General features: G+C 41.1%; 1 protein-coding gene across 1 annotated transcript in view; it reads left to right on the top strand.

Moving 5' to 3' along the window:
* SLC30A6 (solute carrier family 30 member 6) overlaps positions 1 to 13840 on the top strand; it is a 158042-nt gene that overhangs the window by 55737 nt on the left and 88465 nt on the right. The window contains exon 5 of the mRNA XM_082249732.1: positions 5941 to 6006. Within this exon, the coding sequence (XP_082105858.1) occupies positions 5941 to 6006 (66 nt within the window). The remainder of the gene's footprint in view (positions 1 to 5940; positions 6007 to 13840) is intronic.

Here is a 13840-nt window from a genome sequence, read left to right as displayed (position 1 = left end):
TATTGTTGTTGGCATCTCAATAAAATTGTTCTTGATTAAAAAAAAAAAATGATATCCCTGTATTTGGCAACATCCATCTTTCCCTCAACTCTTACCAGTTGCCCAGTCCCAGCTGCTGAAAAACATCCCCACAGCATGATGCCGCCACCACCATGTTTCACTGGTGGGGATGGTGTTCTTTGGGTGATGTGATGTGTTGGGTTTGCGCCAGATATAGCGTTTTCTTTGATCGCCGAAAAGTTCAATTTTAGTCTCATCAGACCAGAGCACCTTCCTCTATACATTTTGGGAGTCTCACGCATGCCTTTTCGCAAACTCAAAACGTGCCATTTTGTTTTTTGTTGAAAGTAATGGCTTTCTTCTGGCCACTCTGCCATAAAGCCCAACTCTATGGAGCGTATGGCTTATGGTCGTCCTATGTACAGATACTCCAGCCTCTGCTGTGGAACTCTGCAGTTCCCCCAGGGTTACCTTGGGTCTCTGTGCTGCCTCTCTGATTTATGCCCTCCTTGCCCGGTCCGTGAGTTTTGGTTGGCAGCCGTCTCTTGGTAGGTTTGCTGTTGTGCCATGTTTTTTCCATTTGGTTATGATAGATTTGATGGTGCTCCTGGGGATCATCAAAGATTTGGATATTTTTTTTATAATCTAACCCTGATATTTTTTTATAACCTAACCCTGACATTGTCCCTTACTTGTTTGGAGAGTTCCTTGGTTTTCATGGCAGTGTTTGGTTAGTGGTGCCTCTTGCTTAGGTGTTGCAGCCTCTGGGGCCTTTCAAAAAAGGTGTGTATATGTAATGACAGATCGTGTGACACTTAGATTGCACACAGATGGACGTCCTTTCACTAATTACAGTATGTGACTTCTAAAGGTGAATACTTTTGCAAGGCACTGTAGGTGTTTGCGGTTTCAAGTCCAAACCTATTGTAGGCAGGTGAAAGAACAGGCTAGAAATGATAATTGCAGGACTTGTGGTTAGGGGGCACAGAGTATTTAGGTTTACCCCACAGTTTGGTTTCCTACATTGTTTTGTTTTGTTTTTTTTGTTTTTTTTTTAGAGTTTTTAAAATGTCTGTTATAGGCCCCTTTCACACTATTGCAACGCAATTTTGCCGCGATTTCGCGGTGCGATTTTTGCCGCGATTTTGAAAGCATGGGCAAGGCTATATGCCTCAAAATGCATTAAAATCGTAGCAAAGTAGTGCAGGAACTACTTTGAAGTCGGTGCGACTTCAAAAAGCACTGATATGAATGGGGCTCATTGAAAATAATGGAAAGCGACTTGTCATGCGATTTTGTGGTCCAAAATCGCGGGACAAGTCGCACTAGTGTGAAAGGGACCTAATTCATTTCAAAGTGTTGTGCGTTTGATGTCAGGAATTGCCTGAATGATAATTCAAATGAGTAGTTTTATTAATCAAATATCTTTTTTTAATAACGCAGATCAAACAATATGAATACAGACTAAATATGGAATATTTATTCACAATAAATATTTAGAGTGGTGGATGGACATAAATAGAATTCTTACATTAAATAAAAAAATTATTTGAAACACTCTCAAATTGGTTTTGCTATACATTATGAATGAAAATTATAAGATTAATTTCTCCCCGTGAACAAAATAACCATGTATAAATATAGCTACCAGACAAGAGTCTGCGATTTACGCAGCCCTACAGGTACCCTCCTGCAGGAAGAGTAAGAGTTAAACTACAATAAACAAAATTATAAACGCAACACTTTTGTTTTTGCCCCCATTTTTCATGAGCTGGACTCAAAGATCTAAGACTTTCTCTATTGTCACAAAAGTCCTATTTCTCTCAAATATTGTTCACAAATCTGTCTAAATCTGGGTTAGTGAGCGCTTCTCCTTTGCCGAGATAATCCATCCACCTCACAGGTGTGGCATATCAAGATGCTGATTAGACAGCATGATTATTGCACAGGTGTGCGTTAGGCTGGCCACAATAAAAGGCCACTCTACAATGTGCAGTTTTATCACACAGCACAGTGCCATAGATGTCGCAAGTTTTGAGGGAGCGTGTAGTTGGCATGCTGACTGCAGGAATGTCCACCAGAGATGTTGCCCGTGAATTGAATGCTCACTCCTCTATCCTAAGCCGTCTCAAAGGCGTTTCAGAGAATTTGGCAGTACATCCAACTGGCCTCACAACCGCAGACTACGTGTAACAACACCAGCCCAGGACCTCCAAATCCAGCATCTTCACCTCCAAGATCATCTGAGACCAGCCATCTGGACAGCTGCTGCAACAATCGGTCTGCATGCTCATCGTCCTCATCGGTGTCTTGACCTGACTGCAGTTCATCGTCGTAACCGACTGGGCAAATGCTCACATTTGATGGCGTCTGCCACTTTGGAGAGGTGTTCTCTTCAGGAATGAATCTCGATCTTTGAGTTCAGCTCATGAAAAATGGGGGCAAAAACAAGTGTTGCGTTTTTATAATTTTGTTCAGTAAATGTAAATAAAACAAATGGTACGCTATAATACACACAAGATGATAAAAATTGGAAAAACAAAAATAAAGTTAAAGAAAAATCTAAAATGGTGATTTCATTGGGGGAAGAATAATCTAAATATTTCAAGAAATAAATCAAAGGTATTTTCAATTAATCAATGAATCAGGAAAGATCAATGTAACATATTTACCTTTCCAAAATGGCTGCTGGCTTACAATGGTTGTAAGATGGCTGCCTTTCCCACAATGGCATTTCGTCAAGGTGGAGCTGCGTCTTGCGTCCCTACAGTGTCAGATTCTGAAGTGTGATGGATGAAGTAAAGTCCCAGTGTGAATCAAGTGTAGTGTTGTCTCCAATGGGTCATTTCCTGGTCCTATATACCATTCTGGACAATAAGCTCATAAAACATTTTGTTAAGCCTAGCCCAGAAGATGGATTTTCTTTTCATTTGTTCCTGGGGCTAAATATTCTGTTATTTGTTTAGGCATTGCCTCTTTTAGCCACCAAGTGTCATTCTAGGACAAGGGATATATTTGTTCTAAATAATTTTGTTGTAGGACTGTGCACTTTCTCATGATACAAGTGTGGTCATATGATATTACTAATATATATCTGTAATGTTTAGAGAATCTGGTAACACCAGCAGATGGGTATACATTTTTAATGCAGCAATATTTCAAACACAATTATATTGATTGTTTTTATGATTAATTATACATCTAGGTAAAGGAAGAAAACTATATGGATATGTAGCACCCTCCTATGCAGGTGCTAGGAAACCACATTTGGTGGCTCTTTTCTGCATATCAGGAGAGCCAGATCTGTTAGTTTAGCCTGTCACATGTTTCCAGGTGTGATTTATTGGGTCTAATGGATTCTCCCCACTGTATCCAATAAGGGAGCTTGTTGGACAGTGGAGGGAACCTAACCAATAGTGCACCAGGGTTTATGGCTGTCCCAGTGGTTGGGCATTGCTGCAATGCATCCTGGGATTGATAATAAATCCGGAGGGAGCATGTGACAGGGTGTCTTTTGGCGGGAGCAAAGTCCCAGGAGGAGGTGGACCGCTGTCACTCCTCCTGCTGAAGTGAGAAAGGTGGCTCAGGCAGTCGGCCTATGGAAACAGGTGTGGAGCTGGGCTGCAGAGGATCCGGTGTGCTGACCAGTGGAGCTGTTGGGCAGAAAACTTTGGGAAAAACAGTATTGTGAGTACTAAGGGAACTGCTCAAGAGTCTGCCTAGGAAAGGAGACCACTCGGGAGAAGTCAGGGGATCAAGGAGCCGGCTCACACAGATTGTTATAGGAAAGGGGGTGCCAGTTAACCCTGAAGATTAGGGACAAAGGGGGTGCCAGGAAGGGCCCTGAAGTTGTTCTGCAGTACAGTACAGTTTACCTCAGGATACATTTTACCTCAAAAAGTTCATTCAGTCCTGCGTCACAGCTTGTGACAAACTGAAGCAGCGGCCTAGCCGTGACTAGCTATATTCAGCATTACTCGCCGTCATACAGCGCTAATCAGCGCTATTCAGCTCTATTCAAGTTGTCCCAGCCTATTGTGCATAGTTCTTTAGGTTGGAGTATCCCACTCATTCCCTTCTCCTATCCAAGTTCCAAATAAAACCTAAAAACCAAAGAAACTGGACTGCTTCTTGTCTGAGGTAAAACATTTGGAAAAATGCCAGACTGTTCTGTTGTTGCTAATGGTAACCTAGGGGAGCCCACATACAGCAGCTCCCATGGGAGTAGTGCTACAGATATGTATGTATGTATATATATATATATGTATATCTCTAAAACATAAATTTGTATAGTTAAACTGTTTCTAAATATAGGATATATATAAATACATACTACATAACAAGATATTATGCCTGCAGACAATAACATGAGGTTGTAGTTTTATTTATATATATTGTGGGAGATTAGCTTGGTGGCGGGTGTGGATGACCCCTTGGGGGGTTCGTTACACAGGGAGATAGCCGAGAAGTGGTTGAAAACAACAGTGTAAGGTTTTATTCTTGCAATTTTCTTCACACAAGTGCAAGCTTCAAAAACAGCATAATTCAAAATAAACATAAATAAAATAAATCCTTGCCACTGTGGGCGGCTACCTTCTCACATACAGGAACCTGTACGGAGTCTGTCTCCAACCTACTGTTGGGCAAACGTTGCTGATCCTACAGCAGACCCTCAATAGTCCATGTTTTTTCTTCACACAACAAATGTCCATTGAACATGTCCCTTTTCCTCTTCACATTGAACATGTCCCTTTGCTTGTCTCTTCACATAGCAAACAGTTCATTTATTTCTTCCACATAGAAATAGTTAATTTTCTCACCTTGAGAAGTCTTCACACTTTTTACCCTCCTCAGCGCACATCGCTCCAGGAGGTCTTCTCCCATGCTCACACAGCGTCGGGAGGCACACATCCGACTGTCCTCCTCTCCCCAGCTCACACAGCGTCAGGAGGCAGCAATCCTTTTCCCAGGCTTCACACAGCGTCGGGAGGCACACATCTGACTGTCCTCCTCTCCCCAGCTCACACAGCGTCAGGAGGCAGCAATCAATAGACTTCCTTTGGACAAATTTATAGAGGCCTTAACTTCCTCATTCCGAACAGCTGAAGGCCTTTCAACTTCCTTAAGCCGTCCTGGCTACCTTTTCAGCCGACACCCTATAGTAATTGGTGAACTTTCTAAACCAGGTGGAAATGTATCTCCTGTCTGTGACTACATCCACAGATTTACCTGACTTCCTGTCACTATATATATATATATATATATATATATATATATATATATATATATACAGAGATGGTGTAATTCTTATTAAAATATTATCATAAATACATAAACAAAAACTCCATAGTTTCCTTTGGCATATTATAGACCATGGATGTTGTACATAAATATTTATGTCAATATTCCTAGATATTTTAAATAATATCTGAACTGTATTCCTATTTCAATGATGAGGAATTTTAGGTGGTAATCCAGGTTTTGACTAGCCTTGGTCTATTTACCAAAGTATATAGTTGTCCAGCTTGGTAAACATCCTCCCCCCAAAGCTTTCTTGTTAGACCTCGTTTGAAGATGGTGTATTCTCATCTTTGGAAAAAGTAGATGAGTTTTCTGTTTCAGATTTTATCACTGGTCCAAGGCACTTTAAAATACATTCTATTTAGTGACCATAGAATATGGTTATCCTTGGCTTTTATATTCCCAGCTCTGCAAACAGCCTGTTTACATACCTCCAACAGAGTGAAACAACCACAGGATTTCTCTAGTATGTGACGTGTTCTGAATCTAACCTTTGTCTCTGCGACCCATACAGTTTGAAACATCCATATGAATTTATGAGAATGTATTAATTTCTTCATCCTAGTTCTGCCAAAAGTTTAGGAAGACCAGATTTAGCACCCTACTACCATACTAATCCAGACTTTCTTTTTGTTCCAGTTTAATAACCTGTTTGATAAGCTATTGGGTAATGATGAAAAAACACAGTCCCACGTATTCATTTGGGTATGTATTTGTTATGCTTATTTTATTCATGTTTTCAACTTCCTTTAATCACATGACCTCTGGAAGGTTTTACCCCCTCATGACCAGGGCATTTTTTGTTATTCAGCACTGTGCTACTTTAATTGTCAATTTGTGCAGTCATGCAACACTGTACACAAGTGAAGTTTATATAATTTTTTTTTTCACACTTTTTTCACAAGAGAGCAAAAAGACCAAACATATTGAAGAAAAAAATATATATATTCTACATTGTTATAAAACCTTACCAATTAAAAAAAATAAATAAAATACATTTCCTCATAAATTTAGCTTAAGGCACCTTTCACACTAGTGTGACTTGTCCCGTGATTTTGGACCGCAAAATCACATGACAAGTCCTTTTCCATTATTTTCAATGAGCCCCATTCATATCAGTGCGTTTTGAAGTCGCACCAACTTCAAAGTAGTTCCTGCACTACTTTGCCACGATTTGATTGCGTTTTGAGCCATAGCCATTGCTTTCAAAATCGCGGCAAAGTCGCGTCAAAATCTCTCTGCAAAATCGCGGTAAAATCACGTCGCATAAGTGTGAAAGGGGCCTAAAATGTATTCTGCTACATGTCTTTTACAGAGCTATGACACTATATTGGTAATGGGGGTGATCAGCGACTTATAGTGGGACTGTAATAGGGTGGAGGGCAATCTGGCAGTAACAGACACCATCTGGGAGGGTCGCTAACTGACAATGATGTCACTAGTAACACTAGTACCGTGATAATGCTGACACTGGCTGGGAAGGGGTTAACATCTAGGGGCAATCAAGGGGTCAACTGTGTGCCTAACAATGTAAAATGTGTGCTGATTTTACTTTACTATTTGACTATTTCTTTCTCCAGCAGGGAGAAGAAACAGCCAGATCGCTGTTCCCTGTATAGAGTTCTGTGTTTTTGTTTGTTTTTTTTTTTTTGGAAAAACAGAACTCTGTGTGTGTGATCATTGGGCACAGCGGATCAGCTGATTTCAGTTGAAATCCGCTGCCAAAGTTGTACTATCACAGCATGGGTCAGCATAGGGCGCTCGCTTGCGTGCCGGGAACCACAATAGAAGGCCGATCGTGTACATGTACCTGCTGCCCATTCACAGTTTATTTACTGCGAGTGCTTAGTAAGGATGATCGAACTTTTGAAAAGTTCGGTTCGGCCAGAACATCCGAACTTCCCGAAAGTTCGGCCCGGATTTCAGAACCCCATTGAAATCAATGGGACCCGAACTTCGGTAATCAAAAAACACCATTTTGAAGCCCCAAAACCCAATAAATGCCCCTAAAAAGTGCCTAGGGTTCCGGGTCATGCCCCATTAACTATTAATCACACAAAAAAAAATTCTTAAAAATTTTAATTTTTGATAAAAAAGCCAATTATTGAAAAAATTAAAAAAAAAAAAAAGAGAGATTTTTTGATTTTGACTTTGTATTTAGTATCTGGGGGGTCTAAAATGTGTGCATGTGAAGATTCAGCTCTGTAGCATGTCCAGAACCATGAAAAAAAAAAAGATAGTTTTTCAGTAGAACAGGGATGTGGTTCGGGAGCCTCCTTTAACTTTAACACCTATATGATCTTTTTTTCTGGTTCTGGACATGCTACAGAGCTGAAACTTCACAGGTACACCTTTTAGACCCCCCAGACACAAAATCACACAAAAAAAAGTTCTTAAAAATTTTTGATAAAAAAGCCAATTATTGGAAAAAAAAAAAAAAAAAAGAGAGATTTTTTGATTTTTACTTTGGATTTAGTATCTGGGGGTCTAAAAGGTGTGCATGTGAAGTTTCAGCTCTGTAGCATGTCCAGAAACAGAAAAAAAAAAGATTGTTTGTATTAGAAAACTTTAAGCACAGGAATATGGCTTCTCTGCTGTAACACCTTGCCGGTTTAATAGCAGGCATTTTTTTGGGTTCTTTGCAGTCAGGAAAAACATCTGAACTTGTGTATAGTGGTACTGTGCACAAGTTCTGATGTTTTGCCTGCCTCCAAAACCCCCCAAAAAATGCCAGCAAAAACACACCTGGGCATTTTTTTTTTTTTGACGCTAGCGTTTTTTTTGGCATTTTTTGGGGTTCTTTGAGGCAGGCAAAACATCTGAACTTGTGTATAGGGGGTATATATAGACATATATATATATAGTTACATAGTAGGTGAGGTTGAATAAAGACAATAGTCCATCCATTTCAACCTGTGTAGGTGTGTGTGGCTGTAATCATCTCACATACCCCTGAATGTTCTGGTCCTTGAGATGTAATGCACCGTACACACGTGCAGATTATCTGCAGACTTTTGTCTGCAGACTTACCTTTTCTATGTAGTGCAAGGGCCTGCCGGATTGCATACAAATTGAAAGTGTTTAGGTTTGACCTCATATTATATGGTTTTGGTAAGTCTGCAGACAAAAGTCTGCAGATAATCTGCACGTGTGGATGGGGCATTAGTCTAAGAGTCTTTTGAAAGCCACCATACTACCCGCAGAAACCACCTCTTGTGGTAGAGAATTCCACAATCTTGTAGCCCTAACAGTAAAGAACCCCCCACGTTGCCTGAGGTTAAAACGCTTCTCCTCTAATCGCATTGTATGCCCTTGAGTCCTCATGCAATCCCTTCGAATGAACAGCTTTTTTTCTAAGCTGGGATCCCCATTAAGATATTTATAAATTGCTATCATGTCCCCCCTCAGACGTCTCTTCTGTGAGACGTCTGAATATATACCCCTAGACATATATAGGTGTGATAGTAGCAGAAATATATTCCTGTAAATGATTTCATTAGCGCAAGCATTTATTTCTGCTACTATCACACCTATATATGTCTAGGGGTATATATTCAGACATATATGTCTATATATACCCCCTATACACATGTTCAGATGTCATGTCTGACATCAAACATGTCCTCAAAAAAGCACTGGCAGTGGCAGCCCCTGCAGCATAAAAAATGCTTGGCTGGTGAAAGCCATATTCCAGTTACGAAGCTATTCAGAGAAATGATAATTTCTCTATAGCGGTCACCCTGCTATGGAAGGGTTTTGTCACCCTGCCATAGCAGTCACTGCCAGTTAACCCTACACTACACTACGGTCCCCTTACACTTAACACTTTCCCTACAGAAACTCAATTTTTGAAGCTAACTTAAGTGTAAAGGAGCACTCTAACTACACTAGATATCCCTTTCCTCACACTAAAAATAGCTAACTGACACTTTTAAAGTAAAATTAACAGAACTGCTTCCACTCTCTTCCATGTCCAGTATAACAATGCTAGGAATATGGCGGGGGCGATCTTATATACTGGGGGGCTTATTCACTAATGATTGGTCTAGGGACCCCCTAGTCACTCCAATCACATTCCTAGCATTCTCCTGCCCCCTCAATTGGCTTTTGCTAATGGTTCTGGTCCAATCACAGGCTTTTAAAGCCCATTTCCTGAAGCATTGCATTTTGGGCGGTTCTGGTTGCCGAATTCCGAACTTTTTGGGCAAAAAGTTCTAAATTCGGCCGAACCTTGAACACCCAATGTTCGGGCCGAACCGATGGTAGACCTGAACCGTTCGATCATCCCTAGTGCTTAGCAGGTGGGGAAGAATTCTCTTTTTGTTTTTTGTTTTTTTGTTTGTTTTTTGAGGGATGGGGCAGGGGTACAATTCAGAAGAAAGCTAGAAAAAATTTTGTCAGGCTCATTTTAAACCCAAACTCCAGCTAAACCCAGCTTTTTTGCTTTGGATAGCACGAGCAAGGATTAGAACCTCTGTAGTGTTTTCTTTGCTGTCTTTGTCCATATTGGGGACATTTCTACTCCCTGTCTTGGGTGTGTGATGGGTGTCAGACAGAACAGAAAGTGAGGGGAAATCTGTTCAACACAGTCAGCTCATCCTCTTAGTGTGAATAAGGAGTAGAACTTATTGTTGTCAAGTTTTATTGCTGTCTGTGTTTCTATTGGGGTTCATTTCTCTTGCTTTATATCCAGATGAGGAATGTCAACAGGATGGCAGTAAATCTCCACAAAAAGAACTCAGAATTTAATTAATCTTTTCCTCTAACCCAGGGATCCTCAAACTACGGCCCTCCAGCTGTTGCAGAACTACACATCCCATGAGGCATTGTAAAACTCTGACATTCACAGACATGACTAGGCATGATTGGAACTGTATTTCCGGGAAACAACTGGAGGGCCAAAGTTTGAAGACCTCTGCTCTAACCCTTTATTATCCTATCCAAAACTAGGAACGTTTTACGTAGAGTTGGGCTTTAGTATACCTAAAGAAAACATCAACATTTGAGTTTGTATATTTTTTCATTTACTTTTATTTTGGGTGCTCAATTTCCATTTTTCTTATGTCGCTTTTTTTTTTTGTTCTCTTCCTGTAACTATTTTCGTTATACATACCATCACTATGTGTGCTTTATCTTCTTTATGTCTGTAAAGAGAAATTTAGTCTTTTCTTTAATTTTTTTATTTTTTACATTTTCGTTAAACTGACAGTGGTAGCTTATGTAGGCCTAGGTAGCCCCCCCGCAGAATAATCCTTAGACCTCAACAATGACGGATGATCAGAAGGACATTTTGCGTTTACTGCATGAGTGTCAAATGTTCAGGAATGAAAGCAATGTTTTTTATTGTTAGCTATCGCAATCCTATGATAAAGCCACTGTCTTGTTAAAATGTAGCTATCCCAGTCTGATCTTATTTTATGGTTATGCCGAGACCCAGTTCACACTACTCCGACTTGGGACGCGACTTGTGCGACCTGAAGTCGCCCCAAGTCGCTTGTCATTACAAATTCAATGTAAATGAATGAGAGCCGTCTTAATATGCACTACTGACGTCGCTCCGACTTCAGAAAAGGTTCTTGTACTAATTTAAGGCGACCTCTATCCGACTTGTGCACTTAGACTTCAATGGGAGTCGCCTCTAAGTCGGATCCTTATCTATTTTCAAGCGACTTGTTATCAAACTTTCCAGGAAGAAGAAAATAGATTACCCAGGCATTCCCCACAGACAAAGTCTCTTCAAAGTCACGCTAAAAAGTCGCTCCTTCATGGGGCGACTTTCTGGTCGCAGTAGTGTGAACCGGCTCTGACAGTTTACCCAAGGCTACTTTTTTCCCTGCTTGTGTCGCAATGTAGCGTCAAAAAAGTAACTAAAGCTTTACTAAAATAAACATAAACATTTACTTTAAGCTTTACCATCCCACTATAGAAAGCACACATATGTAATATAATTAAATCGGGAAACTTTGTTATTTTTGGGGGTAAATATTTGGGAGTGTGCAAATGAAGTCAAATGACAGGAACGTTTTCATTTCCAATTTTTCCCTTTCCTTCCAAAAAACTTTAAGAAATGTATTAAGTTTATACAAATCTACTACCAAATTACAGCCCTATCTGTCCCGACAAAAAGAATCTTCTATAATGTATTAGGGTAGTCTAAAAATGCTAAAAACGTAATGGGAGAATTAACAAATAGTTGTACAAGCACAAGCTTGCACCTCTCTTCTAAACCTAAAAAGAGCAGATGTTGCTGCTAATTAAAGCAGATTTCCAGCTTCGGTGTTTAATAAGAGTCAGCAGCTACAAAAAGTGTACTATTAATAAACACACACTCACCTGTCCCAAGATCCAGCGATACGGCCGCCCGAAGCTTCGCTCCTCTCGGTGGCGCCGGCATCACTAGTGTGGGCTGTAACAAATTGCGGCTTCACAGCTGGGTGCTCAGTGCACATGCATGAGTTGCGCTGCATGTCCTGAATGGCCGGGAATTCTTCTGGGACCTCTGACGTGTCCCAGAAGATTGCAGGGAGGGAGTGGGAGAGGAGAACTTCCGCTCAGGCGCTCTGAGCAGAATTGGTAGCTGGGTACCTGTTAAAACTACTATAGATACCCGCTCCCCCCCCCCCCAAAAAAAAAAAAATAAAAAATGACATGCCAAATGTGGCATGTCAAGGGGTCAGGAGTACTTAAAGCAGAAGTTCCTTTAACCACTTGCCGACTGCCTAACGACAATTTACGACGGCAGTCAGCCACTCACAGGCAAAGTGACGTAGGGGTACGTCACTCGCCTGTGAGGCTCTAGGGAGCGAGCGCGCGCCGCTGGAGGTGCGCTCACTCACGGACCCCCCCGCGCGCGAGTGACCGGCGGACCCGATGTCCGCCGGTCACTCGCGATCGTCCGTTACACCGGGAGAAAGGCAGGCGGCTAATGTAAACAAAGCCGCCTGTCTTTCTCCCCTGTGTAACAGCACAGATCATACGGTCCTGCTATGTAGGACCGTAGATCTCTGCTGTTACATGTAAAGCCACATCCAATCACAGTTAGAAGCACGCCCCTAGGGACACACTTAACCCCTCCTTCTCAAATAAAGTTAACTCCTTCCCTGCCAGTGTCATTTTTACAGTAACAGTGCATATGTATAGCACTGATTACTGTAGTAATGTCACTGGTACCCCCAAAAGTGTCAAAAATGTCAGTCAAGGGTCCGATCTGTCCGCCGCAATGTCGCAGTCCCGCAAAAAAATCGCAGATCGCCGCCATTACTCGTTAAAAAAAAACAATAAAAATGACAAAAATCTTTCCCTTAGTTAGTAAACGCAATAACCTTTGCGCAAACCAATCAAAATACGCTTTTTGCGATTTTTTTTTTTTTTTTTTTGGGGGGGGAATTTCATATAAAAAAATGTGAAAAATATTGTTATTTTTGGAAAATTGTCGCTCTTTTTTTGTTTATAGCGCATTATCAAAAAATCGCACAAGTCAAATGCCACCAAAAGAAAGCTCTGTTTGTGGGAAAAAAAGGACGCCAATTTCATTTGGGTACAGCGTCGCACGACCGCGCAATTGTCAAAGTCACACAGTGCCGAATCGCAAAATATGCCCTATCAGGAAGGGGGTAAAATCTTCCGGGGCTTAAGTGGTTAACAGCAGGAACGCAAGCTACTGACAGCTCACATCCTGTATAACAAGGCTATACCTGGCGGGAATCTATCTAGATGGAAAACTCCAACATTAATTAGGTGCAGATCTGCGCTAGTTTCTATTTCACTCTGAAGTAGAAACTGGTGCAGGTGATGCAGAAAGACTCTGAAGCGGGTCCATCTGACCTAATTATTGTGGCGCATTCCACTTCAGACAGTAATAATGGCACAGGAAGCTTAGTTAATTCCCCAGGAAGAATTGAGACAACACGGAAACAAAAAAGAACTCTGGCACTCGGAGAAGAAGACCCTAGGAATCGAGCACCACCTGAGTGCTGCCCACCTGCCTAAACACTTACCTTCTGCCCTATTAAAGCAATATTGGTTGAAGCACCACCTAGGACCCCATATTCTGTCCCATTATAAACATTCCTGTCTGGTCTTGTTCTACCTGTGTCTGTGTGCTGCAGCCTCATCTTTTATTTGAGAGAGCTGAAGTACCCTGGAGGCCGCCATGAGTGCAGCTTTCACATAGAAGTGAATGGGACATGGCATGCATGCATAGGTAAAACAGAACTCTTTTAGACACCATTTCTGTGAAATACTGTGCAGGGCCCTGCGGGGCCTCACAATGAATGTTATTGGAAGCAGGGGAGGAGAACAATAAATGTTTAACCAGGGTGGCTGCACTTGGGGGAGTAAGTGCAATAATTAAAGGATGACGGTGTGATAGGGAATGCTACTTATATTTCTTAATATTTAGGTGACCACTAGAGGGAGCATTTACAAATATCTGTCTCTCCCAAAGTAATCAACATTTGGAATACCAAGCAAATAAAATGGAAAAGTCACGTAAAAATGACTTTCTGGTAAACATTATGGAACTATTTCTGTAAAAATA

This window comes from Pelophylax lessonae, assembly GCF_965119305.1.
Source record: "Pelophylax lessonae genome assembly, chromosome: 3".
Lineage (NCBI taxonomy): Eukaryota > Metazoa > Chordata > Amphibia > Anura > Ranidae > Pelophylax > Pelophylax lessonae.
Note: the sequence above shows the minus strand (reverse complement) of the source record. Positions and strands in the feature narration are given on the sequence as shown.